Source organism: Martes martes (genome assembly GCF_963455335.1).
Source record: "Martes martes genome assembly, chromosome: 6".
NCBI classification, from domain to species: Eukaryota; Metazoa; Chordata; class Mammalia; order Carnivora; family Mustelidae; genus Martes; species Martes martes.
Genome location: NC_137893.1, coordinates 92,752,626 through 92,779,683, shown reverse-complemented (window position 1 = coordinate 92,779,683; position 27,058 = coordinate 92,752,626). Strand labels below are relative to the sequence as shown.

The window sequence follows — 27,058 nt, the reverse complement described above, 5'->3', positions numbered from 1 at the left end:
AGGAGACACTAACTTTCCACTTCCTAGCTGAGCACTGTTTGGAACGTCACTGAATCTCACTGAATATATATTTCTGTATAATTAGGATAATAATTTATATGAAACACAAACATTCCATTGTTCTCTAGAACTTAACCATTTTTATTCCTAGAATTTCAGTGTGATCACAGGCAATGCTACCGAGACAGCCGTGTCATCCTTGGTGCGAAATCTTTCTGTTGTGATTCGGCAAAACCCATCAATCACAGCTGGCAATCTGGCTTCAGTGGTGTCAATTCTGGACAACGTCTTGTCTCTGTCACTGGCAAGCCATTTCCAAGTGTCCAGTTCAACAATGGAGGTATGGTCTGTCTGCCTGTGTTTATAGGACTTGCTTTAGAGGCTCAGTCTTTCAGGAGGAATGACAAAAGCCCGAGCTGAAATCTCACTAATGGAAAAGAAGCAAGGGTCATGGGTCAGTTGTTGTATGAGCCTTATTGTGTCCTCCACAGTGTACCAAAAACTCTTGGGATCAATTATGTGAGTTCAAAGCAAGAGGGGGCTATCTCTAGGCAGGCTTAGAGGAAGGGGTGAGAATCTGCACCGTGTGCACTGTGTGACACCGTATGACACCATATGACAATGTATGACACATGCCCACTGTTTAATGTCTTTGCAGTTTTCTTTCTCATGGCTAAGAGCTCTGACTTCAGTAGTATTTTAAGAACTCCCTCTTTTGACTGGGGTATTCATGATTTAGTCTGGTATTTAAAAATTAGCTTAAATTTTATGCAAATAAAACTTGCTTACTAAGAAATGCAAATAGAAAAAAAAAAAAAAAGGGTATGTACTCTGGTCACCCTAGAATAGCCACTGCTTGCATTTTAGGTATCACCTCCAGTGCCTAGAAAATGAAAAGTAGTACATAGCGGGTACTCAATAAATATTGTTAAATGAATGTCATTCCAAACATTTTGGATGTGTGCATTTTATATGTTAAAGTATATTATATTTTTGAAAAATTGTATTATAGAATTGTATGGTTACATATCACACGATTATGCTTTAGCTATATAAGGTGACATTATGTCAGAGATGACATTAAATATAAATAAGTTAAAACTCTGTGAACCAAAGAGAAGATGATCAAGTGTTTTTTTTTTTTTTAAGCCTGACTTTGTGTTGTTTACAAGAGACCAACTAAAACAAAATGACACAGAAAGTCTAAAAATAAAATGAAGGGCACAAACAGAGCAGGCAAACAGAAACCAAAAGAAGGCAGAGGTTAGAGGGCAGTAAAAGAAGCATGCTGTGGGACTCGGGGCCAGAAGCCGCAGAGGGCTCATTTAGGGTAAGACTCTGTCAGAGTGATGATGACTCTGAGGAAGAATGCCTGGGAACCAGAGCCATAAGCCAGAGGCAGGGTCCTGCTGGGGAAAGCGGCAGCTTTCAAGGACTTGTTTGGAAAAGGAATCTCTTCAACTGAGACTGACCCTTAAAACCCACAACAGTTCAATGCTTCTTAGTCACTCATCCAGTGTTTGAGGATTTTTGCTTTATATTCTCTTTTGCTTTATATTCTCTTCTATTAATTCATAAATTCATGTGAATTACAACTTGGATGTCCATGACATGAATTTAGAACTTCTGATGTTAGCAAAACAAACATAATGTTGGAAAGGAGTTCATTTAATGTCTCACTCTCTGAGCCTCAGCCTGAGCAGTAAGGCAGCCATGTTTGTCATCCCTGTGGAAGGAAGTGGCCTGATACAGCGCACAACACAGGATTCTTTCTCAGCCTTGCTGGAACCCCAGTGTGCATACAAATGTCCTGGGGAGATCACTCTGGAACTTATATGATTTTGATGACCCAAGTTTCTTAACCCAAAACTTTCACTGCACAGAGTGACTAAACTGATTTTCACTGATACATTTGCTGTGGTCTTCAACTGGGCCAACTCTCTGGGCAGTTGTGCTATCCTTAATACTAATGACTATCCCCTCCTAGTCCTCTGAGCTGCTTATTCAAAACACAAACTGACTTTCATCCTTATATTTCAGGATGTCATCAGTATAGCTGACCACATCCTGAATTCATCATCAGTAACCAACTGGACAGTGTTACTACAGGAAGAACAGCATGCCAGCTCGCGGTTACTGAAGACACTGGAAAACATCAGTAGCCTTGTACCTCCAACAGCTCTGCCTCTGAATTTTTCGCGGGAATTCATTAACTGGAAAGGGATTCCAGTGTCCCAAAGCCAACTCAAGATGGGTTACAACTATCAGACTGAAATGTTCCCTCCAAATACCTCCATTCCCATCAGAGGCCGTGTGTTAATTGAGTCAGACCAATTCCAGTGGTCCCTTCCAGAAACCATCATCAGCATGGCCTCGTTGACCCTGGGGACTATCCTATCTGTTACCAAAAATGGAAATGCTCAGGTCAATGGCCCCGTGATATCCACAATTATTCAAAACTATTCCATAAATGAGGTTTTCCTGATTTTTTCCAAGATAGAGTCGAATCTGAGCCAGCCTCATTGTGTGTTTTGGGATTTCAGTCTTTTGCAATGGAACAATGCAGGCTGCCACCTGGTGAACGAAACTCTAGACATGGTGATGTGCCGATGTACACACCTGACCTCCTTCTCGGTACTGATGTCCCCTTTTGTCCCCCCTGCCATCATCCCCGTGGTGAAATGGATCACCTTTGTGGGACTGGGCATCTCCATCGGAAGTCTCACCTTATGCCTGATCATTGAAGCTCTGTTTTGGAAGCAGGTCAAGAAAAACCAGACCTCCTACACACGTCATGTTTGCATGGTGAACATAGCCCTGTGCCTCCTGATTGCTGATGTTTGGTTCTTTGTCGCTGCCACTAGAGACTCCCCCATAAACCTTTCCGGAGTCTGTATAGCTGCCGTGTTCTTCATGCACTTTTTCTACCTCTCCTTGTTCTTTTGGATGCTCACACTCGGCATTCTGCTGGCCTATCGGATCCTCCTCGTGTTCCATCACATGGCCATGCCTTCAATGATGGCCATCGGCTTCTGCCTGGGCTACGGGTGCCCTCTCATCATATGTGCCATCACGATCGCGGTCACGCAGCCAAGCAATGGCTACACAAGGAAAGACGTGTGTTGGCTTAACTGGTCTGATAGGAGCAAACCCCTCTTGGCATTTGCTGTTCCTGCATTGACTGTTGTGGCTGTGAATTTGGTGGTGGTGCTATTGGTTCTCAGGAAGCTCTGGAGGCCCACTGTTGGAGAAAGACCCGGTCAGGAGAACAAGGCCACTATTGTCCGCATGGGGAAGAGCCTTCTCATCCTGACCCCTCTGCTGGGGCTCACCTGGGGCTTTGGCATAGGAACAATAGTAGACAACAGGAATCTGGCTTGGCATGTTATTTTTGCATTACTCAATGCATTCCAGGTGAGAACAATAAGAATAACAACTTCTTCTTCTTCTTCTTCTTCTTCTTCTTCTTCTTCTTCTTCTTCTTCTTTAAGACTAACTTCTTATATCATCAGGTGACTGGGGGTAATTATAGAGAACTGAGGTTGGTAACACCACTCTGGATGCTAACTCATCTCCCACTGCCTGCAGCAGGTCTGTGAGCAACACTGCCAGGCAGCAGTGAATACAAAAGAAACAAACAAATAACAGAATCTGTATTTTCCAGCAGGTATTACTGAAGCAGAGTATTAGACTTCTTCAGGAATCCATCCCAGGATTTTAGACATTTGAGTTTATAAACTTAATGTTAACCCCCTTTGCTGCCAGCCCAGCCCTCTTTTTCCTGGGCAGACCTCTGCAAAAGCACACAGGGAAAGGGAAAGGACTCAGAAGCACTTGTTGACTCTGAATGGTGCACAGGATGTCTCCAGAGCACAACAGAGCAGGAGCTGGCAAACTGTAACCAGCGCTGTTTTTGTCAATAAAGTTTTATTGGAGCACCGCCATGCCCATTTGTGTAGATATGGTCTGCGGCTGCTTTCTTTACCTTGGCAAAGTTGAACAGTTGCAACTGTACCTCCTGTGAAGCCTAAAACACGTCCTATCTGGCTCTTTGCAGAATTTTGCCTACACCTGTGGAAGAGCATGGGTTTTACATTTCACAATCGAAGAGTGTTCAGAGAGTAGGCGGACAAAGTAATCTTTTGGTTTCTGTGAGTCTGGAAGAGAGCCTTTGATCTTGGTTCAATGAGTGTTTGCTGGTCACCTCTGCACAATGTTTCAGAGAAGGGGTGGTTAAAGGTTTGAGCTGTGGGGTTAAATAGGTCTGGGCTCAAATATGGCACGTTATCAACTGTGACCTCTAATAAATTATTTAATCTCTCTTTCAGTTCTCTCGTCTGTTAGAGAGGGATAATATTATTACATATATCATAAAGTAAATTACATGACATAATTTAGCTCTCAGCACTGTGCCTGGCATGTAGGAAGTGCTAATCCGTCTTCTAAAAGCAACTGGTTCTCCACCTACTTTAGCACACCAGTGAACGTTTCATTGGTAAGTGCAAATGGCGAACCTTGAGAGTGTATGCCTAATGATGGCAGGTGTAGGGAGCTTCTGCCGAGAGCAGCTCCACGGTGAGATGCTGTGGGAACAGGCACCCACTGGGGGTGCTCTGACTGGGAGAAGGATCTCACAGTCCAAGAAATCCTCAGCCAAGGGTTCCGCAAGGACTGGACTTGATAGCAAGGGTGCAAATAGAACAACCCTCTGCTTAGGGTTGGACCTCAGTGCCTGCTGTTGTCACAGATTCACGTGCACTCCGTCAATGTTGATTTAATGCCCACTCTAAAGGAAGACTAAGCTATAGAATATATTTGTTTGGTGTTTAGGATGACACAAAAGGGAAAAGAATGTTCCACATACATTTAAAACCTTATTCACTCATTTATTTGTTTGTACCTTCAAGAAAAACATTTTTTTTTTTTTTGAGTGCTTTGTGTTATACCAGGCATGGTGGAATCAGCCAGTGTCCTTGCCTTTGAGGAGTCCACAGACTAGGAGAGAGACCGGCAAGAAAACAATGTTGGGTGATAGAGTAGAATTACACAGCCGTGTTTTCTTCTCTGGCGGAGAAAAGACCACACAGGTGATTTCTTTCTTTTTTTTTTTAAGGGTTTTTTCATCTTATGTTTTGGAATGCTCTTGGACAGTAAGGTGGGTGTATTCATTTCTCTCTTCATCTCTTTATTCTAATGCAGGCATCCAGGCCTTCCCCTTCAGTTCTAGGCTCTTATTCACATATAAGAGGTGAGACCATGAGTACTCTTGTCATCAAATTCTATAATTTTATAAAAGTCAGACTCAGTGAAAACACTCACTGTTGATAAGAAAACTCCATAGAACTAATCACCACATATAGAATGTGCTGATAAAAAAACAATATAGAACCAATCACAACGTATAATGTGAACATTATAGAAAAAAAGGGAAATTGTTCTTACTTTTCATTTTGCTACTTTAATCTATGGTTTGGCAATCATCAAAGAGCAAAAAGTACATCCTGGAGGGGTGATTCCCTTCTCCTCCTTTATTAAATGTAGCATTTACATAGAATATGCTGAAGGATGTATCTATTTCTACATTCCTAGAGTTTAATATGGTAAATATAAATAACTTTTAACATTAAATAAAATCTCTAATGAAGGATGGCCAATGTAGGGAAAAAATGATGGGAAAAAAAGTCTATATAAACTTGTTTCATTATTTTTCCTCAGGGTTGAGCAACTCTATTGAGAGAGGCAAAGAGAGAAAGTAAGCTAAGCGACAGAGACTTTGTTTTTAATAAGAAGATAAGAAGATTTTATAATTAGCACGATTTTAGCACGTACACAAAATCCCTGTTTACAAAGGAGCAATTTGCTGTTCTTGGTTGGACTAAATAATTCTCTCAATGGCTCCATTCACATGGTTAGGAAACTCTTTACTTCAGAGATAAATTTTAATTTAGCAATTATTGCCAATTACTATTAAAGATTTTATTTATTTATTTAAAGATTTTATTTATTTATTTGACAGACAGAGATCACAAGTAGGCGGAGAGGCAGGAAGAGAGAGAGGGAGGAGGAAGCAGGCTCCCCGCTAAGCAGAGAGCCCGACGCGGGGCTCGATCCCAGGACCCTGGGATCATGACCTGAGCCGAAGGCAGAGGCTTTAACCCACTGAGCCACCCAGGCGCCCCCCAATTACTATTGTCTAGAATCTGAATTATTACCGCTTTTGGTACTGTTGTCCTTTGTTTAATCCTAGGTCTGTTTATAGGTAAAACAAACAAATAAAAGAAATCTTTTCATCAGATAGCCATGCTGATGGTCTATTAAGGGCTTCCAGGAAATTCCTCTATTAAGTAACAGTTCCAGTCTGCAATTTTGTTCTGCATTTGTCTATTATCATTGTGTATGTGCCTCTTCTCAATATTTCTTTGTTGCCTTCTAGCTGCGACAATTGCTGTTCAGCAAATTGTCTCCTTTAAGCTCTTGGAAGCAAGCATCCAAGGTAATTATCTCCTGCCGCCACAGGTCCAACGCATAAAGTTCCGGTTTCACACTTTTCTCTGTGTGCAGTCGCATGGCGAGCCCACTTTTGTGTCATCCCCCTGAGCCTCTGTCGCCATTTTATTTCTGCTCCCTGGCATGGTGCCCAGCACAGGGTCACTACTCATAATGTTGAATGAGTGAGAAAATGAACAAGGGAATGAGTGAACAAGAAGCCATGGAAAAGTACAAAGATGCTCAGGCACTGAGGTCTGTGGGTGCTGTGGTGGGCAAATACCTTTGGACGGTGTCATCTTCTTTAGTCAGACTTGCCTTCCGACATCTAGAGTCAGTGAGACCCTTTTCTCTGGCTGACTTTTGGGACCTCCTATAGATCATTTTGCCTTTATAAAAGGAAAGTGTGAAATCTTGGTCAACTTTTTTTTTTCTTAAGATTTTATTTATTTATTTGAGAGAGAGAGAATAAGAGAGAGTGAGCATGAGACAGGGAAGGTCAGAGGGAGAAGCAGACCCCCTGTTGAGTAGGGGACCCCTTCACCCCCACCCCCTAATGTGGGACTCAATCCTGGGACTCCAGGATCATGACCTGAGCTGAAGGCAGTCGCTCAAGCAACTGAGCTACCCAGGAGCCTGGACTCCTGGTCGACTTCTAACCTGTGAGACGTTCTCTTGAGTTTTCCCTCTTCAGCTGGTGTAACTGACTCGGACCCTTGCGACTTGAGCACTTAAATCTACCAACTGAGACATTTGGATGGAGGCAGAGGATTCCTGGTTTGTTCTTTGCCATGAAAGTGCAGTCCATAGAAGGAGAGTAGAGTTAACAACAGAAGCCCTCACGTTCAGATTTTGTATTTTTGAAGTTGATTTAGTCTTCTGCCCTTCGGCAAAACATTGAAGGCCTTTCAGAAGGAGCTCTAAGGCAGAGATTTCTGTGTCTGATAAAAACATCAGCTGACTTAAGTGCCTGAAAAGCTACGTGGGTGTTTAGAGATTTTTACAAGAGGCACGATAATCTTTTGAAATAATAATTTTTAAAAAGTGAGGAAATTAACCTTTGACCTTAAAAATTTTTCCAGGGTCTGCCTTTCCTCATATGGGGCTGTGCTGTGAATTAGGGAGTAGGGACCCCCTCGCCAGTAGACCTGCCGTGTTATTTCTGACTCAGTCACTGATTGGCTGAGTGATCTTAGGGAAGTCACATGGTACCATTTGGTTTTGGGTTTTTTTCCGACTGTGGACATTAATTGTTGGACTCGTTAACTCAAAGCAGAGGTTCTGACTTGGTGATTTTGAATTTATGTCTTGAAGAACTAAAATCTCTTGAACAAAGAATATGAAACTAGTAAAGAAAAGAAGGGAGCTACAGTCTATGTGTCTGCAGTATAGAAAAACCTGTCCTTGATGGTGAGACAGGACACCCCCCGCCCTGCCAGGAAGTGAGCATTTTTCTCCTTTGAAAACCAAAGAAAGAAAAACACCCCAAAGTAAATTAAAATGAGAACAAAAGTAAGGACGCCCAGCAGTGTTTTTCTCCCCGTTTCTAATGTCAAGTGTTGACACGTTCCTTTGCATCTTCTGGATTTGTACTCCCTTCCCCATGTCATTTTTAAATCAGATGATAAAAGTGGGACTTTGTTTTCAGGTTAGGTGGCTCATTTGGGTTAAATAAATGCATATTTGGCAGGAGAGAAGATGGGTGTTTGTAATTTTCTGAGGGAGTTTGAGTGTAAAACAGGAACCTAGATTATAGCAATTGAGGAGAGAGAAGGTGAAGAAAAGATACCTCAGTAGGAATGTTCCTGTCAAGAGACTCGTGAGAGCAAAGAGAATGAGGGTGGAAACCAGACACAGACTCGGGACCAGCAGCGACGGCAGAGCTGAGTCACGAGGATGTGAGAAAGTCCATATGGTGGGAGGGATGAGCCAGCAAAGAGAGTCTTAGAGAGTCTGAAGACAACTGGGGGTGGGGGGTGGCTGAAGGAAGAGGATTCCTGGAAAGGCAGATGAAGTGAGCGGACTGAAGATGGAGGGATCAGCCTCTTCCCCGGACACAGGAAGCTTCAGTCTGATGCAGATGGAGCAACATGGGCAGATTGGGTCATGGTGTGAGAGAATTCAGACCTGGACACATTTTTGTTTTGTTTTGTTTTGTTTTTGAAGTAGAGGAGAAAAGGCTATGCACTAAGAGATGGGAAATGGATGGTAAAACAGGGGTCTTAAAAGCAGTGAAAATTTGAGTTGTTGGCTGAAAGGAATGAAAGAAGCCAATGATGTTCTCCATAAGGACCATCCCTTAAGGCGCCATGACACTGTGTGGACCCACAGTGTGGTTTCTCTCAAAATCCTCTCCCTGTTGAGGGCTCCGGGCCCCTTCCTAGCCCTTCCATTGTCCCTGGCTAAGTTCTCTCTGACTCTTCACCGAAAGACAGACACTGGTGGCCCCTACAGATTCTCTCTCCAGAGAGAAGAGGTTTATTTATTAATGGTTCCAGTGACTCAGGTCCTGTTATTTGACCAACAGCTTAGCCCCATGTCTGAAGAGGCTGCTTTTCCCCAGACTGTGTAGAGTCCCTGGGTGTGTTGTAATCTAAGATTCTTCTCTCCAAATGGGATGAGATTCGGTTTTAAATGCAATGATGATGACTATAGAATTTGTCTTTAGGACTATAGTGTTATATGTTTACTGAGTCCAGACTTCTAGAAAATCAATGATTTTGCTTTGGAATTTTTAGACATTTCTCATTCCTATCTCTATGGTAATTCCCCCCACCACCCCTAGGGCTCAATGTGGGGTAGCCATTTATATATTTCAGTGAAAATCAGGAGCTATCATCAGGCTGTCCACTGCATATAACAAGAACTTATTTCTCCCATCTTGATTTAGCTTCCTTATGACATGGACTGTGGCAGGAAATGGAAGTTCATTCTTTCCAATATTCCTAGTGTCTAGCACATGGTGGTACTCAATAGGAGACGTTAAATTAATGAATAAATCAATTATCAAATAGATGAAGACACAATGTATCTTAAACTTCTACCTTTCCCCAAAAGTATGTTTTTTATTCAAATATTTTATTTCCATTAGAAAATTCAGTTTTCAAAACTTTGAACTCCATTTAGCCTCTGCTCCAGTTACTAAAAGATTATTCACAAAGGGATTTGAATGCTAAGATGAGTGAGAATAAGGCAAAGTTTTATTTGAGACCATTTTTATAAACTATTGTTTTTTCTCCATGGGTTCCTCTTCTAGAGATAAATGTGTGAACCAAAGAAATTTAAGCATGGACGTGCAAAAAAGATAATGCCTTCCTTAAAACTATTTCCTAGTTTGTTGTTAAAAGTTGTGAGAATAAACAGGAACAAAAGATTCATTTAGAAATATGTTCTTAGGCATTTTAAATAGATTAAAGCCAGAGAAAGGGTAAGAAAGGAGTACTCTAATTTCTTGAAAAGAGAACAGGGCACCACATAAGTGAAGTAAAGAATTGCTAATGACATTAAGATGTCAGGAAATGCAGACCGTGACTCAAAGAATACTATTAATGCACAAATGACTTCTTTTTCTTTGATGCAGCAAGACTCATCAGATGTGTCTGCCAAACCCAAATTCCCAAAAACTTTCAACCCATTGCAGCACAAAGGTGAGTTAACAGTAAGCCAAAGGTTAACAAAAAATAGAAGAGTGTGAATATATCATAGGAGGAAAACTGAAGGGCTACTTTTAAATTTAGTTTTATTTATTTTTTATTATTTGAGAGAGAGTGTACGAGAGAGAGAACAATGGGGGGAGGTAGGGGCAGAAGGAGAGGGAGAAGCAGACTCCTCGCTGAGCAGGGAGCCCAGTATGGGGCTCAACCCCAGGACTCTGGGATCATAACCTGAGCTGAAGGCAGACACTTAATCAACTGAGCCACTCAGGCACCCCTGAAGGGCTACTTTTAAGAACCTCATGTGAGAAGTGCAAGTGTATCTGCTGGTCACGTTTCCGGAGCTCATCTGGATGGTGCTCAGGGCTGACAGAACATGGTGGGGAAGTTGATGCTCATGGAGACCACTATCATCCCTTTTAATTTCATCACAAATGACAGCCATTTCGTCACTTAGACATTCTATAAATCGGTGACATTGATCGTCGAGGTCATGGGGTGCAGGAGTGTGGTCAAATACCAATTGTGTCACTGGAGAGTGACCCTTCTTGTGCCACCTGCTGAGCAGTGGGCATGGGCTATGTGTTTGTGCTCCATCAGATGTACTCTCCTCCCTAAAATGTCACCACCAAGGTGAAGCCATCACCTGCTATGGGTGAGAAAGCACTATCCCCTCCACCTGGGACATGCATTGCTTTTATGCTCACATATTGGATATTGCTAAAATCAATGATATTCAGCTCCTGGAAAACTGTTATGTATGTAAGCATTGCAGATTGTTGCCCTATGCCTGGAGGAGAAGAATGGAGCACGGGGGTAAGGAAAAGTCACTGCATGACAAGTCAAGCTGAAGTCATCTTTTAGTGCCTGAGTTCCATTTCCTGTTAAGTTATGTTAATATCTTTATTAAAGCAGGGAAATGGGCCATTCATTTTAGATTGCAAAATTATTTGACTTCCAAAATAAAGTTCAAGGTTCTGAACTTGAAACAGCACTTCCCTCCCAAAATGTTCAACATGCTCACCCAGAAGCCTTGGGTCCCATTATCACTGTCACCAACCAGTCTGAGTGCTTTTTACAAACCTCTTAACCTTTTGGATGCGTGTCCCTCATCAGTAAAATGAAAAACGAAGAGATCATGAAGTTTCCTTCTAGCAATAACATTTTATGATCTCACATCTACTTTATCTCATTTTCCACAGCATCTGAAAGATGTGATGCTTCTCTTCTCAGATGAGAATGTCTGACAAATGCAGGTCTCTTTGGCATTAATGAAATACTGCCTGTCAACCAATTGCCTTCTGTAGCTTTCCTGCCATCTTCCTGGAACTGGCCAGAGTTGCAGGGAATTGCATAGGCTTATTTTCATTTTGGTCTCATGCTTGACTCCGACATAGAAACATAACTTTTATCCTCTTTTTCCTCTCACAGGCATTTATGCACTTTCTCATGCTGGAGAATCCTCAAACGACATCATGCTAACTCAGTTTTTATCAACTGAATAAGGCTGCGAACCATAAACTCAAGAAAAATTTTTTGGTGCAACTTGACATTTAGAGCTAAATGTCAGTGAAAAAATTAGCTCAATCTTAAATGGAATTTTTTGGTTTAGGAGTCTGGAATAAAATAAGAAGCTTTCAGCAGCTTCATCACTGCTCTTTGTATCTTCAGTTAAATGGAACGATTTATTTCCATGTGGTTTGATTCAAAGGAATTGCATCATAAATGTAGAAAAGTAGGTTTTATTGGAAATCACGTCAGTGGTACCAACTTTTCACTGCTACAAACTATGATTTCCTTTCTTATAAAATAGCATTATTCAAGTGACCTTTCCAGTTATCTGAATTGGAGTAAGAAAACTTTTTGAAACCACCTTGGATAAACTGATGGACCACGTGCATTTTCTATCAAGAAGTCATTGGTGCAAATTTCCTAGAGAAAAGGGATTTACCTCCCCAATTTTTCAGTTGAATTATATGCTTATTTTTGCCTTTTAGATTTAGTTACTTAATTTTGAAATTTAATCCGAAATCAAATGAGAAATTCCATTTCAGATGGCTTTGTTGGTGTTAGTTGGAAGTACAGTAATATTTCATAGGTAATACAACCTTTTTCAGTCTGCTTTCATCTGGTCCCCAGTCCAGTGAAGTGAAGTGTCCAGGCTGATCTAGAGCAGGGAGGAGGAAACAGATGTTCAGACAGACGGAGTGACATGTGAAGATTGGGAAGCCAGTAAAGGGGTCCTGGGACTTTTAAGACCTGGGGTTCCTAGTCCAGTTCTATAGCCCATAACAGCTTTTGGAAATCACTTGCAACACTAACAAAATTTATAAGGTCAGATATTAGATTCATTACTGCCATAATTCTCTCTGTGTGAGAGGAAAATTGAAGGAGATTTTGGTTGTCTACGGAGCTACCCTAACACATCCTGGTTTTCCTTGTATTTTGGGGATTCCTTGAATCTATAGCCAATGCCACTGTTGGATGAAATATAGAACAGCAGGTAGAAAGACACTACACAAAACATTTCCTTTCCACACTTTCACCCCTTGGGCTCACATGAGTTTCAACCCTGATTGCTGGACCCAGAAGAATGGAGCCTTTTAATTCAATCCTGTTTCCAGAAATCTTAAAAATCCTAGAAATCTGCACAGGTAGTGTTTCAAGCAAGTGTCCACTATTCTAAGTGCCTTGCCTATAGTAATTCACTTAATCTTTATAATAAGTTTGTGAATAGGGAACATGAGTGTCCCTGTTTGACAGCTGCAGAAAAAGAAGCCACGAAGAGGTTAAAGACTGTGAGCAGGGCAACGTGGATGGTGAACGGGCAGTGCCAGCACAGTAGCCGTGGATGTTGAATTATAATGGGAAGCAGGTTGTATAAGTCAGTCTAGAAGGAAATGGCATTGTTTATGTACTTGTAATTAGGATCCTACACTCTTTGGTCTGTAGAATCCTCTAGTGGTCTTGCATCATCTAGTTACTATTTTATGTGTAAAATGGCCTGATGGCCTGAGTCTCAGCAGCCCGTGATTACAAGATGAAGTCATGTCCAATTTTTTTTTAAGATTTTATTTATTTATTTGAGAGACAGAGTGAGAGAGCATGAGAGGGGAGAAGGTCAGAGGGAGAAGCAGACTCCCCATGGAGCTGGGAGCCTGATGCGGGACTCGATCCCCGGACTCCGGGATCATGACCTGAGCTGGAGGGAGTCACTTAACCAACTGAGCCACCCAGGTGCCCCGTCATGTCCACTTTTAATGGCTCTCTACAGTAGTATATTAACTCAGACTGCCATAACAAAATACCACCAACTGGGTGGTTTAGTCAACAGAAATTCTTTTTCTCACAGTTCTGGAGGTTAGGACATCCAAGATCAAGCTGTCTTTAGGGTTATTTTCTGATGAGACCCCTCTTCCTCATAGACTGCCACCTTCTTGGTGGGTCATCACATGGTCTCTGTCCTCATGTAAATAGAGGTTTCTGGTGTCTCTTCTTATAAGAGCACCAACCCTATCAGATGAGGACCCCACCCTGATCACCTCGTTGAACCTTAAATGCCTCCTAAATTGCCTTGTCTCCTAATACAGGCACATTGGAGATTAGGGCTTCAACTTATGAACTTTGTGGAAACTCGGTTTGGTCCATAACAATATCTAGAGTTCTTATTTGTCTGTTTAATTGAAATTAGGATTTTTCAACATGTCCTCCTCGTCATTTCTTGAAGTCTCCAAGGGAATGTTGAAGGACAGCTTCACAGTTTCACCACACATGGCTTCACAGGCTGTGTAGTGAAGAAGGTGCCCCTCTCCTGCCTGCACTATTAATGGTGCTACTGTAAGTGGTTTAGGCCATAATCTGCACGGTCATTTGTGGTAACCCTGACTAGGTCCACCCACCTTTGCCTCCCTTTCTTGTTCTGCCTCTCATACATTCACAGTTGCTGCTTACAGAATCTTTTTGGTGAAACCTCAGCCCCACAACTCTCTCTCTCATGGACATTCCAATGTCCCTGCCAAGAGTTCTGATCCTAGATGTCTCTAAGGCTCCTGATGTTCATGGTGTCAGAGTGACTCAGGGTAGCTTCCTCCCCATGTCCGCCTCAGTTTGCCTGGGTATATCCACAGGCAGCAGTTCTGTCTTTCAGGCTAGAGAGGTCAGATGTGAGTGCCAGCACTTAGTCAAGAGCAAACCCATAAAGGTCAAACTCCAGACTGGACAGTCCCTGCCCCACATTCTTTCACTCTTCTCCTCCTGACAAGAGAGGAGATGTAAATGCATTTTCATGGTGCCCATTTGGAGTCACTGTTGGAGGACGACAACAGAGTATGTGAATTTGTGCCAAACATTTGGTACTCAGGCCAGGCTCTTTATCAAAACATGTTCTACTCAGGGCAGTGCATCTGAATTCAATCCCATGGACACATTGAACATTCAGTAGGCATGTTCAAGTAGGGCAGAGAACAGATTTCTGAATGGGTCATTTTAAGAGTTATAAAGATCTGAAGTATCTGTTAGTCTCCCAACATGAGTAGCCTTCATAATACTCAAATAGAGAGCAAGGGGGGATTTCTAGTTGATGGTGGTGGATGAAATAGGCATACATACAGCAAGCGAAAATGTAAGGTTCCCCGTGGCACCAAGATGCAGCACACGTGAAATGCTAAAATGAGATAGTCAAAGGAAATGATGGGGGAACCAGTAGATGGTTTCATACTCTACAGAGATGAACAAATCAAAAGAAATTTTTTTTTTTTAGAATTTCCTTGGAGAAAGCTGCTCCACGAACCTCCTCATCTACTCCAAAAGGTGAGAGAAGAGATGCTTGTCCCTTGACAAACTTAATGAAAGATTTCTCTGCCTTCCCTTAGATCACATGGCTGACTGGGAGGAGGGAAGGAGGGTTCTGATGCTTGCCTGCAACTGTGGCTGCAGCTCTAGCAGTGGGATCCTGAATGGTCTCTGCATTGAGACCAGCCTCCACGCTTAGGGTTTGACAAGTGAAGCAGGTCTGTGTGCTTCCCACACACGTGATGCATGGTGAGACCAGCAAGTAAGAGGGAGACAATATGGGTTTGTCTTGAGTACTGTGTGACATAGGGCCACCCAAAGTGGTGGAGCAGCAAGAAGGTAGAGATGAAGCCAGATTAGGGGACGAGGAAGGAGTCCCAAGTGAGCACATAGAATACAGATGAATTTGCATGAGTTGAAGGAATTAGATGTGAGAGAGGTCAGGGATCTGGAATTTCTGAAGAGCTCCCAAATGCACCTTCCCTTATTATCCAGAGAAACCTGACACTGTGTGAAGGCAACCCAGTCTTGTAATACAAACCTCTCTTTCCTGAACTTGAGAGAAAGGAGGTCAGAAACCTCAGTGCCCAAGATGGGGTAGAAGGAGCCTAAGAAAATCTAAGCAAAAATGTCCATCAGCAAAGCTGTGCCAGTGCAAATAGCCAACCCAAAGCAGGGCTCTGTTGGGGGAGAAGAGAAATTTAACACAACATTATTTGTACTTACTACTATTATATGAGATTGGACATCCTCATCACCAAACTGAGAGCATGTTAGCTATTGAAAGTGACCACAGTGCTGCGCTGGGTGGAACACGTTGGAGTGATAACTGGAACGTACCTGGTGGGAAGCAAATGCTTTACCCACTCAATTAATTTTATAAGGATGATTTTTTTTAAAAAAGTGTGTTTGATCACATCATATGTCGTGTTTCTCTAACCCATTGATTACACACAATATTCACCTCAGCTCCTTCCCCAAATGCTACTAAAAACAATAAAAGAGTCCAAAAGAGTAAGACATTGCAATCGTTGCTATTGTGGAATTTAAAAATTCTGCAAACTTACGAGCTTGAAACAACACATGTTTATTATCTCACAGGTTCAATGGACCAGGAGTCCAGGAGCAGCTAACTGGGTCCTTTGCTCAGGGTCTCACAGGACTGTAATCAGGGCTGCATTTTCAGCTGGAGGCTTGACTGGGGAACTCCAGCTCCATCAAGTTGTTGACAGAATTCATTTCCTTGTAGTTGTGGGGTTGAGAACCTTGAATTTTTGCTGACTGTTGCCCAGAGGACACCCCGAGACCCTAGAGGTCCTCTCTACTTCCCTGCCACATGGGATTTTCCCACCTGGCTACTTATACCCTTACGCCTGCAAGAAGAGTCTCTTACTCCTGTCTGCTTTTAAAACAGAATATGGCACGAGTTAATCAAGGGAGTGACAGCACATACTTTTACTGCATTCTATTGCTCAAAGTAAGTCACAGGTCCTGGCCACACTCAAGGAGGTGATAGGTGAAAATAGACCCAGTTATGTTTGTGTCCCTCCAAATTCATGTGTTAATACCTAACCCCCCAGCTGATAGTAGTAGGAAGTGGGGCCTTTGGGAAGGATTTGGGTCATTATGGTGGAAACTTTGAAGTGGGATTAGCACTCTTTTTTAAAAATATCTTATTTACTTGAGAGAGAGAGAGAGAGAGAGAGCGCGCACAAGCAAGGGGAGGGGTAGAGAGAGAGGGAGAAGCAGACTTCCCACTGAGCAGGGAGCCTGACACGGGGCTTAATCCCAGAACCCTGGGATCATGACCTGAGCTGAAGGCAGACGCTTAACCAACTGAGCCACCCAGGTGCCCTGGGACTAGTGCTCTTATGAAAGACTCAACAGAGATCCCTAGCCCCTTCCATTAAATGTGGACAAAGCCCAAAGTTGGCAGTCTGCATCTCAGAAGAGGGCCTTTGCCAGACCTGACAATACTGGCATCCTGATCCTGGACTTAAAGCCTTCATAACTATGGGAAATAAATATTGTTTATGAGGCACTCAGTCTACAGTGTTTGGTTATATCAGCCTGAACCAATTAAGACAACACCATTGTGAAATTTCAGGTCACAGAAGAGAAAAAGAAGATCCAAACATTTTCATAGGAAAAAAAAAAAGGTTTTGTGTGAAAGATCAAAATCAGAATATTATCGAACTCTTTGCAGTTCTATTGCGAGCTAAATAACAATGGAGAATGGTTTCAAAATATTGAGAAAAAATTATTGCAACCCAAAAGCAATTAAGTGCAAGGAAGAAATAAGATCTCTTCAGACACAGAAATTCTCCCTAAATTTTCCTGCAATTCTTCCTTTCCCAAAAGCTGTTGGGAAATAGACTATACCAAATATGGCAATGAACCCAGAAAGAAAAAGATTGGGATTGCAGAAATGAAAGATGCAAAGATGTGTTAGAAGAGAGAGCAGAGAGCCTCCAGGGTGTGGATAAAATGACTTGCTACCTGGACAAGCGCCTGGGGCAGATCCAGGTTGGGTCTGCAGGAAGATCACTCAAGAAGATGAAAATAATAGGACACCTAATAGATCCAGGTGTTATTTAGAAGAGATTCACGTACCTGGAGGTGTGTTGGGATGAATTTTTGAAGAGAACACAGAAATCCAAACAAATGGAAAAAAAAAAAGTGTTACATCTTACAGAATCAAAATGTGCAGAAAAAAATAATTAAACATACAATCTAGCTCAGCTATGAATAGAATATACAGAATATCAATCATGCAAAGTGATTTTGTTTTAACCAACATAATAACAATATAATAATTTGGAAATGTAGAGAATAGGATGTCTAGCTGGGAGGATGGCAGAAGAGATCTAAATCTTCTTTCTTCTTTCTTTCTTTAGATCTCAGAAGAGATCTAAATCTTCTTTCTTTGGAAATCAATAAAATTGAGAAACCAAGATGTAACACTATAATCATGAAACTTAGAAATATGGAAATAACTATCACAAGAATAAGCTAAAATAATTAACAGATTTTCCCAGAGAAGCAGGAAACTATAGTTTTTTGAGTCCTGAAACCATATCCATGTAGCCATGATTAAATATAAATAAATGTGGGGTGTGTGTGTGTGTGTGTGTGTCTAAATTGGAGAGGGCATGGGATATCTTAACGTTGAAAGTCCCTTTGATTCATTTCCTTGAACTCAGAGGCCCCAGGGCTGTCCAAGCTCATGCTGGCCAGCTGCTTCAGGTCTTTGAGATGCCTACAGGACCTCCAATTTGAGATGTCAAGTTGGCCGCTGGGTACACTAGTCTATTGGGCTAAAGATGGTGCTTAAAGCTATGGGACCCAATGAAATCACCTAGTGAGTACAGGGCAGAAGTGAGGAGGTTCAAGAACTGAGCCTGGGCATCATCATCTAGACGTAAAGAGAGGAGGAAAATCCAGGAAAGGTGAATGAGAAGGAGCAGCTTGTGAAGTAGGAAGGAAATCAGGAGAACGGGGCATCCCGGAAGCTAAGAAAAACAATTTGAGGGAGATTTCAAGGATGCAAGAGTCAAGGAAGATAAAGACCTCGACTTGCTCATTCCCATCTTGTGTCAAGATATAAGAATATAACAGGCATGCAGAATAAGAAATCCCACTGTTGGAAGGTTTCACACTGAATATATAGAATGGAATCGTGTTTAGACTTTGCCTGGCCTTACACTGGATTAGCTCTTCCAGATCTGTAACTAGCAATTTTGTAAAGATTAATTTTCTCCAAGTTGCTCTGTCTCTTTCAGGACAAATAAAGGGGCTGAGGAAGCACCTAGAAGGTCTCTCAGACTGATGCAGATTTTGGCAAGATTCCTAAATCTGTGTCCTTTCAAGTGATCCCGTAGTTCGTCTTTTATTGAGAAGGTAGCGGGCTGTGCTGTACTTACCTTTATCAAACTTCAGGGGGCGGACTCTGACCAAGAAATAATCCTGGACAAATTGCTCAAAGCGTCCATATGGCAGACATGCACTCTGGAATCTGGGGGAATAAAAGGCATTTTAATCCAACTACTCTAATTAGGAACAATTTGCAGTGTTTCTGCTGTGTTTTGTACAGTAAAAGAGATTAGCGAGCTAAGAACATAATAGCTCTGTTTCCTGGGTTTATGCCCAAGGGTGCTGGTGGGGAGTGAAGGCTGCCTGTTTCTAAGCCAAGCAAAAATTAGCCATGGTCGGCCTGTGACTCCCACCGGCCAGAAAGGCAGTGTTTTATTTAAATTTGGGCCACATCAACGGGATATCCTTGGGTGCTTTGGGCAAATTCAGAGTTAATTCAAGCACGTGGTACAAAATAGATTGAGAATGTTCTGGGGTTTTTGGATTCACCTCTTCCTTCGGGAGGAAGTCGCTTAGCAAATCTTATAGTTTTGTCAGAGATGAGCGACACCCTCCATGACTGAGCTATCATTCTTTACAGATTCCATTTTGTACCCGACGTCTTAGGGGCAGAGGGAACAAAACAACACGAACAAACATCGAACTGGCTGTATTTAGAGCGGGGATTTACTCAGCCCTCACAGCTTCCTCAGGAAGGATCAGGGGGCTTGCAGGGCACTCCTCAGCCCTCACTTTAGCACCAGCGCTCACCTTAGCAATCAGTGTGATATGAAGAAAGGGTGGAAGAGGAAGCAGATACTAATGAGCCTTCTATATTCTAGTTTCTGCGCTAGACTCAGCATAGATGACCTCCTTTGTTCCTCAAAACAACACAGCAAATTGTACATCATTTTCCCCTCTTTAGAAGAAAGTGGGGGCTCAGGGTTTGGGTAACCTGCCTGTGGTGAGAACCAACACAGAGGGAGGAGAATCTGCTCCAAGGTGCCCTACTCTGCCTCACTTCCCTCAGTTGGAAAGTCTCCCGGCCTCCATCCACACAAGGAACAACGGCGCCTGATGTTTTACGAACAGAGATTTACCCCTTTGGGATCATTATTGGGCCCCCGAGGCTGTCTTTTTAAAGTGTACCATGGCTGGGACACCTGAGTGGTTCAGACGGTTAAGTGTCTGTTGTCGGCTCAGGCCATGATCCCAGGATCCTGGGATCAAGTCCCGCATCAGGCTCCCTGCTCAGTGGAGAGTCTGCTTCTCCCTCTCCCTCTGCCTCTCCCTCTGCTTGTGCTCTCTCTCTCTCTCTCAAATGAATAAATAAAATATCTAAAAAAGTTAGAAAAAATAAATAAAAGAGTACCATGGTACCAAGATACCGTGATGTTACTTTTCCAGACACTTTATTCCAGATTCATTGAGGTTGGGGGGAAAGGCTGGGGCTTGAGAAATAACCCAAACCATAAGTGATGGGGGAAGAGTGCCCTGTTCATAGATGACAATGAGTTTCCCCAGAGTGGGTCTGCATTTCACCTGGCTTGATCCCAACCAACCATGCTAGGTACGTTTCCTTGATGGCGTCCTTGGGCGGATGTAGAGGGTTGTCTTTGGGAAGGAGACTTCCTGAGGCCAAGTCTTCTGTTGCCTAGGGCATTTCTCTGAGCTTCAGTTCCCTTTCAGTAAAACTACAGAGCTGCATTCATTAGATAAGCTCTGAGAACCCAGCCAGTCCTGCCTTTCTCTGATTCTGTGTCTCCTCTAGGTCACATGCTGCATGAAGAGAAATTTATCACCAAAGAGTACCAGCCCAAGTGGGTTTGGCAGGACCTTATCTTGCTGGGTAGGAATCATAGATAAAGCATTGCCAACAGCTACATTTATGCCAACCAGATGGGAGGCAACACCCCTTTGGAATTCTGACCTGATGCTTGAAACCAGAGCAGAGGAGCGCCCCAGTGTGATGTGTTGCCAAGGGACACATTGCCTTTGTGGATAAGATTTCCTGGTTCTTAGATGTCAGCCATGTTCCCCAACTGGGCAGGAGCAGGGCAGCTGTGAATTCCATGACAATGTGCTGCTGGGCACCGCCAAGTACAACTCTTAGAGGCATGAGAGCTTTGCTGGCCCTGGCGATAATGTAGGTTTGTTTTCCTGAAGCTGCCTGGGTCCAGGAGCTAGTTCCACCTGTCCTCTGCCTCACCTGATTGTGAGGATTGTTATATGACCTCCCTCCCCATCGATTTTGAAAAGGAATAAAAACAAAGTCACATTTACGGAATCATTTCCAGAATTTACCTTGACAGTTGTTTACATGTCGAAGTCTGCCACGACATGAAATGCCCAAGCCCTGCTCTCTCTCAGACCAGAGTGATGATTCTCCAAGTGTGTTCCCAACCAGCAGCACCAGCATGACCAGGAGCTTGTGAGAAAGGGTACCCCCAACCTTAGGACAGGCCACCTTATCTTTCTTTCTTTGTAAAATGGGAAAGATCCAGGGGTCACCGGAAGGCTCAGATCAAGTCTGTAAAGCAGCTTGTTTGGTGCCTATGTACTATAGGTGTTAAATTTTCTTTTTCCTTCCTTCCCCAAATTTTAAGAGTATGAAGGTCAGTGTGCCAGGGATTTAATCAAGCAAAATATTTATATTGGGACATTCTATCTGGATGGCTTAGAAAATACTTGTTTGGGGAGGGCGCCCGGGTGCTCAGTCAGTTAAGTGTTTGCCTTCGGCTCAGGTCATGATCTCGGGATCCTGGGATTGGGCCCTGTGTCAGGCTCCTTGCTCAGCAGGGAGTTTGCTTCTCCCTCTCTCTCTGTTTGCTGCTCCCCCTGCTTGTGCTCTCTCTCTCTCTGTGTCAGATAAATAAAGTCTTAAAAAAATAAAGAAATAAAAGGAAAGGAAAGACCAGAGGAGGCCATGAAGGAGAGGGACCCATTATGTATATTTCTTTTTCTTATTCGTTATCCTATAGAAAAATTTAATGACTCTTGATTTGTCAAAAGAAAAAAATCCCCAGGCAAAAGAAAGCTTTTAGAAAGAAGATTACTGGGGTGCCTGGGTGGCTCAGCGGGTTGGGCCTCTGCCTTTGACTCAGGTCATGATCTCAGGGTCTTGGGATCAAGCCCCGCATCGCATCGAGCTCTCTGCTCGGCAGGAGGCCTGCTTCCCTCTCTCTCTCAGCCTGCCTCTCTGCCTTCCTCTCTGCCTGCTTGTGATCTCTGTCAAATAAATAAATAAAATCTTAAAAAAAAAAAAAAAAAGAAAGAAGATTACTGAAGAGTTACAAACCAGAAGAAAGTTCGAATGATTTTATTTTGTTAATATAAAATAGACTTCAAAAGTGTATCAAAGGGCATTACTATAACTTCTAGTTAGGATTCCAAATGTGCAGTGCTCTCAGTTTCCTAAATTACAAGATCTTTCTAGTTCATCTCTCTCTCTGCCTTTTGTTTTCTACGTTAAGGAAGACCAACCAGCAGCCTCAGATATCTTTTTCTGGGCTCTCTTGTTTTCTATCCCCACCCCCAACAGGTACGCATTGTCCTTACCCTGGCATGGCGGGTGCTGGGAAGGGTTTTGTACTGCAGTAATACACATTTGATTGAGTGTTGAGATAAACCAAACTTTACATTCCAAGTATGAGCATGAGAAGGACTGGAGGTGTGACTATGAGGTAGCGAGACTGACTCTCTGTTCCTCAGAAAGGAATTTTAACTTGTATTTATTTGCTCAGTTAAGGACATTTAGTATGGTGGCTGGAAGGACAGACTCTGAACTCGACATTTGCACTCACTCTCTTCTACTCAGCCACGCATGCCTGGCAAGCGATTCAGCTCCTGCAAGGCCTCATTTTCCTCGATGGTAAAATTGAGGCAGTGATGGTACCCGCTCACAGGGTAATTAAAAGAATTAAATAAAATAGTGCATGTAGCAAAATTCCTGGAACATAGTATGGTTCAGTATATGTTAGCTCCTCTTACTTTTAGCTTTTATTTTATTATAAATATAAAAAGTATATAAGATAGAAAGTAAAAAATCCTTTCCTTATTATACGCTTGCCCCCCCCCCAACAAAATACCCCAGCTTTCCAAGAAATAATCATTGTTAAACATTTGGGATGTATTTTTAAAGACTATCCTTGCCCACAGAGGGGGCCCACTGTATGTATTCTCCCTTGTAAGCTTACATTTGATGTTTATTTCAAAAATTCACATAAAGGAAGTCTACAAATTTTCTATGAGATTGAAATAGATATGAAATACAGAGGGAATAGATCTTGTAAGTTTAGATCTTTGGAGTTACACCTGATTTTCAAAATAAAGACTGCCTTATTTTACATGGCTGCTTATATCCATAAAAGTGGTCTGGATGAATTTTATTTTCTCAAAACCTCCACGACCCTCTCAAAGCCGCTGATTTTGTCGTCATAGCAGATATTCAGAAGATTGGGATGCTGACCTTGAAGCTAACTCCAACAGAAGTGTTAACTCCCCACCGCCTCACACACACACAGACACACACAATCTACCTCCTCCCATCTCCAGGCCAGGCCCAGCAGTGCAATGAAGTCCCCATTCCATGTATTAACTCTGGGATTCCCCCTCCAGTGCAGCTGATAAACCAGTTCACAAGCAAAAATACATAGTGAACATAGATGTAGGCAATGAGCAGCTTTGATCAAGACCTGACATCCTCCGCACCTTGGCAGGAGCCAGCAACTTCCACCACCAAGAGGTCAGACTTCATTACTGCATCCCAACATTTTCTTTGCAAACGCTTCTTCTTGATGAACTAATGTACAGTATACGTGGCTCAGTTATCTTATGACATTTCCAGGAGGAGGAGGAGTAACAAGGAGACCAGAATAAGGCATCACACACACACACACACACACACACACACACACACACACACACACACCATTCTAAGACATAGCTGTGCCTCCTGGTTGGACATGTGCCTATGTACAGGTATATTTTCCTTGTGCTACCAATGACTGAATGTTCATGGTGATCATCTCTATCTTGTCCAGAAAGAGTCCACTCAAGTCGACTTATTAAAGATCAGCACCACTTAGACTCAGTAAGCATTCTATTACAAATCTTCTGAGTCCCATTTACATGACTTTACACAGAGAATGCCACTTAATTCTCCTTATAATTATCCTCTCAGTTCTATAGATGAGGGAACAGAGACAGAGTTTACCTAAAAAGTAACAACAGGGAGTTTTAAACTCAGAAACTCTTGCTCCAAAACTGTTTTTCTTTCTGCTCCCAAACCACTCAACATCAGAGAATTGCTAAAACGCTGGTAAGAGAGAGATTACCGAAATGCCTTATGATAGTTATCGCATTATTCTCCTTTGGTTAATGTCTTTCTGTCAACTGTTGATTTAGCCCTAGTCAGAAATATCATCATTTTAACCACTAAAACACTGACCACAGAATTCATAGTTGATGGTCTTCTGCTGGGTCTACCTATATCCTTCACGGGATGTGTACCCACGCCAGATAGCACAGGCTCCAATCTTTGCTTCCCCAACCTTACCTTCCACAGTCCATGGACAGACGAGAATATCAAGAAGACTGAATGTCCTCTGAGGAGCGTGAGGGCACACTCAAAGGCAACCAGGCTTCTAGGCTGAATATCCTGAATGGGAAGGTAACGTGGTTCTTCTTGCCCCAGGGGAGGAGTCAAAATGTGGGTCACCCAAGCCTCAGAAATACTCCATGTTCATTCTCTGCCCTTTTCCCCAGATCCCGGGCACAGGGGCGACCTGCCAGCAAACAAAGGAAAAACAAACACATAAATAAAAATCCTTCCTTGGGTGTTGGAAAGCGTGAAGGCATGAGCGGGAGAAAAAAAGCAAAAAGACAGAGGACAATGATTTATATTCTTACTGCGGCTGAGAGTATGTTGTGGAGAAATCACAAAGGGTTTTGCATTCCTAGAAGAAAAACAAAGCGCAGATATCGAAAGTTACTGTATGGAGGGCATGAGCGTTTCCTGAAGGGCTTGTGAGAACACACAAGAAGAAAGAGGTCTGTAATTGGGAGAATCTCTTTATTTCCTTCTATGTGTCAGAAGTTAAAGGTCTGGGTGGAAGAAGTGGAGAGCACGAGAAGATGAGGACAGCGTCATTTTCAGAAGACGCAAATATCACAGTTACCCTTAGTTTTAGGATAAGGAATAAAACATGGTCTCCTTTTTATTTTCATCTTATGAATTGACACATCAAACTCATTTCATGTTTTTTGGGGGCATTTCCTCCTGAATATATCCTGTAAATCTTGGGACAGATCCTTTGCATTTAGTTGCAGCTAAATTCGGGGATTTGACTAGATTTGAAGCCATTATACACGACAAACTCTACTGCATATTCTCAATCCTCAGAGTGAACACGTGACACAGGAAAAATAAATAACCGGCTCGTTTGTAAAGGGCTGAACACTTTTGTGACCTTTATTAACACTGGTAGTCATGAGAACTTTGGAATGAACAATCAAACTTCATTCTTCTGGGCCTGAGTGGGGAGTAGGTCAGCTTAGCAAAGGACATTTACCTTCATGTACTTCTGAAGGGAAGAGAAAGAACACTCTTTGAGGGTTTTTGTTTTTTTTTTTTCACCTTTACTCTAATGGAGAAGTGGTCTGTGTTTTCAGCAAACACGACTGAGACTAATCCATTCAGGAAAACAAACATAACACTCACTCTGCAGGTTTCTAAACATGATTCTGCTTGGAAGTACACAAACCTGAGACTCACTTTGAGCCTTTCCAAGATTCATTCATTCACCTACTCCACAAAAATCTGCTGGGCTCATAGAATGGGTCAAGCTCTGTGGTAGGTATTAGGGATCCAGTAGTGAGCAAGATGAACGAGGCAGGTGAGGCTCCCGTCCATATGACATCTATGTGTTGCTCACCCTTCCTGCATTTCCACTGACTGTCAGCCCATCACAAGCCTCCAGCTTTGCAGCTTGCCTGGTTTATTTCTTGCTGTCTCCTAACCTCTACCATCTTGCAAGGTGTTATTTGTATGGATTTGGAATACGTAGTCCCCATCAATAAATAACATAACCACTCACCATGTAATTTCACCCACCTAAAAAGCCCACCCACTCTCTTCCACCGTAGCAAATCTCCCTGGCTCTTCAGGGTACACATGGCACCCACATCCGGTGTGAAGATATTCCTTCTGCTCCTGCCTCTGTCGGTTCCCCTCTCCTCTGAAACCTTGTAACACTCAAGTAGCCACCAAGATGTTCCGGGGGGATATTTACTGCATCCCTTTCCTATCATTTGCTGTTCTTCGTCTCCTTTAATGTCGTTTCACCAGCTAGATGACTCACTCCTTCACAGCAAGGACTGTGCTTTATTCTTTGATGGTGGCTAGCTCTTTGTATGAGATTTGCATATGAATTCTATACACTTGAAATACACCTTTTCATTTGCTCATTAAAATCTTTTAATAATTGAGTTATGTTCTGAATCATTTGCATATATATCCGTTTAACATAGTCTGAGTTCCTGTTATGTCCCAAATGATGTGGTGCTGTGGGGGCTAGGAAGGAAATTGACAACACAATGTATGCCCTTGAGGAGTTCGTATTTTCCAAAATGAGTCAAGAAAGGCCAAGGAACGATTCAATGACTTTGAAATTAAAAATAATCCAGTGTGTAATTCTTGGTTCTGGTTATCAGTTGTGTGTGTGTATGTACATGTGCGAGTGTACCTTCATGAGTGGGTGTGGTGTGCATTACACTTAGCTGATAAGAGGAAAGGCTAGCTTTAGCCCTATTTTGGTCAACTTTTATATTATGCTAAAATTGTCTACCGGAAAACCAGGCCATTGGATAAAAGCTAAAAAATGATTCAGTTGATCATTAGATGTTGGAAATGTAGACAAGAATCCACTAGAAGACGGTCATGTATTTTCTCAACACTGACCAATTAACCTGTGAGCTGGTCCTAAGTAATTAGTCATTCACAGATATTTCCCTCTTTGTGCAACTTGAAAAATGGGCACCACTCTGATCAAAATGATTTTTCTTTCTCTATTGTTTATTTGTAAATCTGGTATAGGAAAAAAGTAGCTCTGTGTGTGGCAGAAAAAAATATGGTCAAGAAGATGAGGAAAGTGAGGTCCTTTCATTTAATGTGACTCTGTATCCACCTTAACACACCATGATCCAGAGCCCCTCACACCTCTCTGTTTTCCTTTTAAAACAGATGAAGGCTTCAAGCAGCTTTTGGGTTATTTTCC

The 27,058-nt window shown here is 42.4% G+C and overlaps 1 protein-coding gene across 1 annotated transcript in view; it reads left to right on the top strand.

The window, feature by feature from the left end:
- The window catches only part of ADGRF1 (adhesion G protein-coupled receptor F1), a gene marked incomplete at both ends in the record, with an annotated part of 35,717 nt that extends 15,069 nt beyond the window's left edge, over positions 1–20,648 (top strand). Inside the window, 6 exons of the mRNA XM_080805916.1 lie at positions 152–340; positions 2,041–3,414; positions 5,114–5,155; positions 6,434–6,493; positions 10,067–10,133; positions 20,554–20,648. Of these exons, the coding sequence (XP_080662042.1) occupies positions 152–340; positions 2,041–3,414; positions 5,114–5,155; positions 6,434–6,493; positions 10,067–10,133; positions 20,554–20,648 (1,827 nt within the window). The remainder of the gene's footprint in view (positions 1–151; positions 341–2,040; positions 3,415–5,113; positions 5,156–6,433; positions 6,494–10,066; positions 10,134–20,553) is intronic.
- Between the last annotated feature and the right edge of the window lie 6,410 nt (positions 20,649–27,058).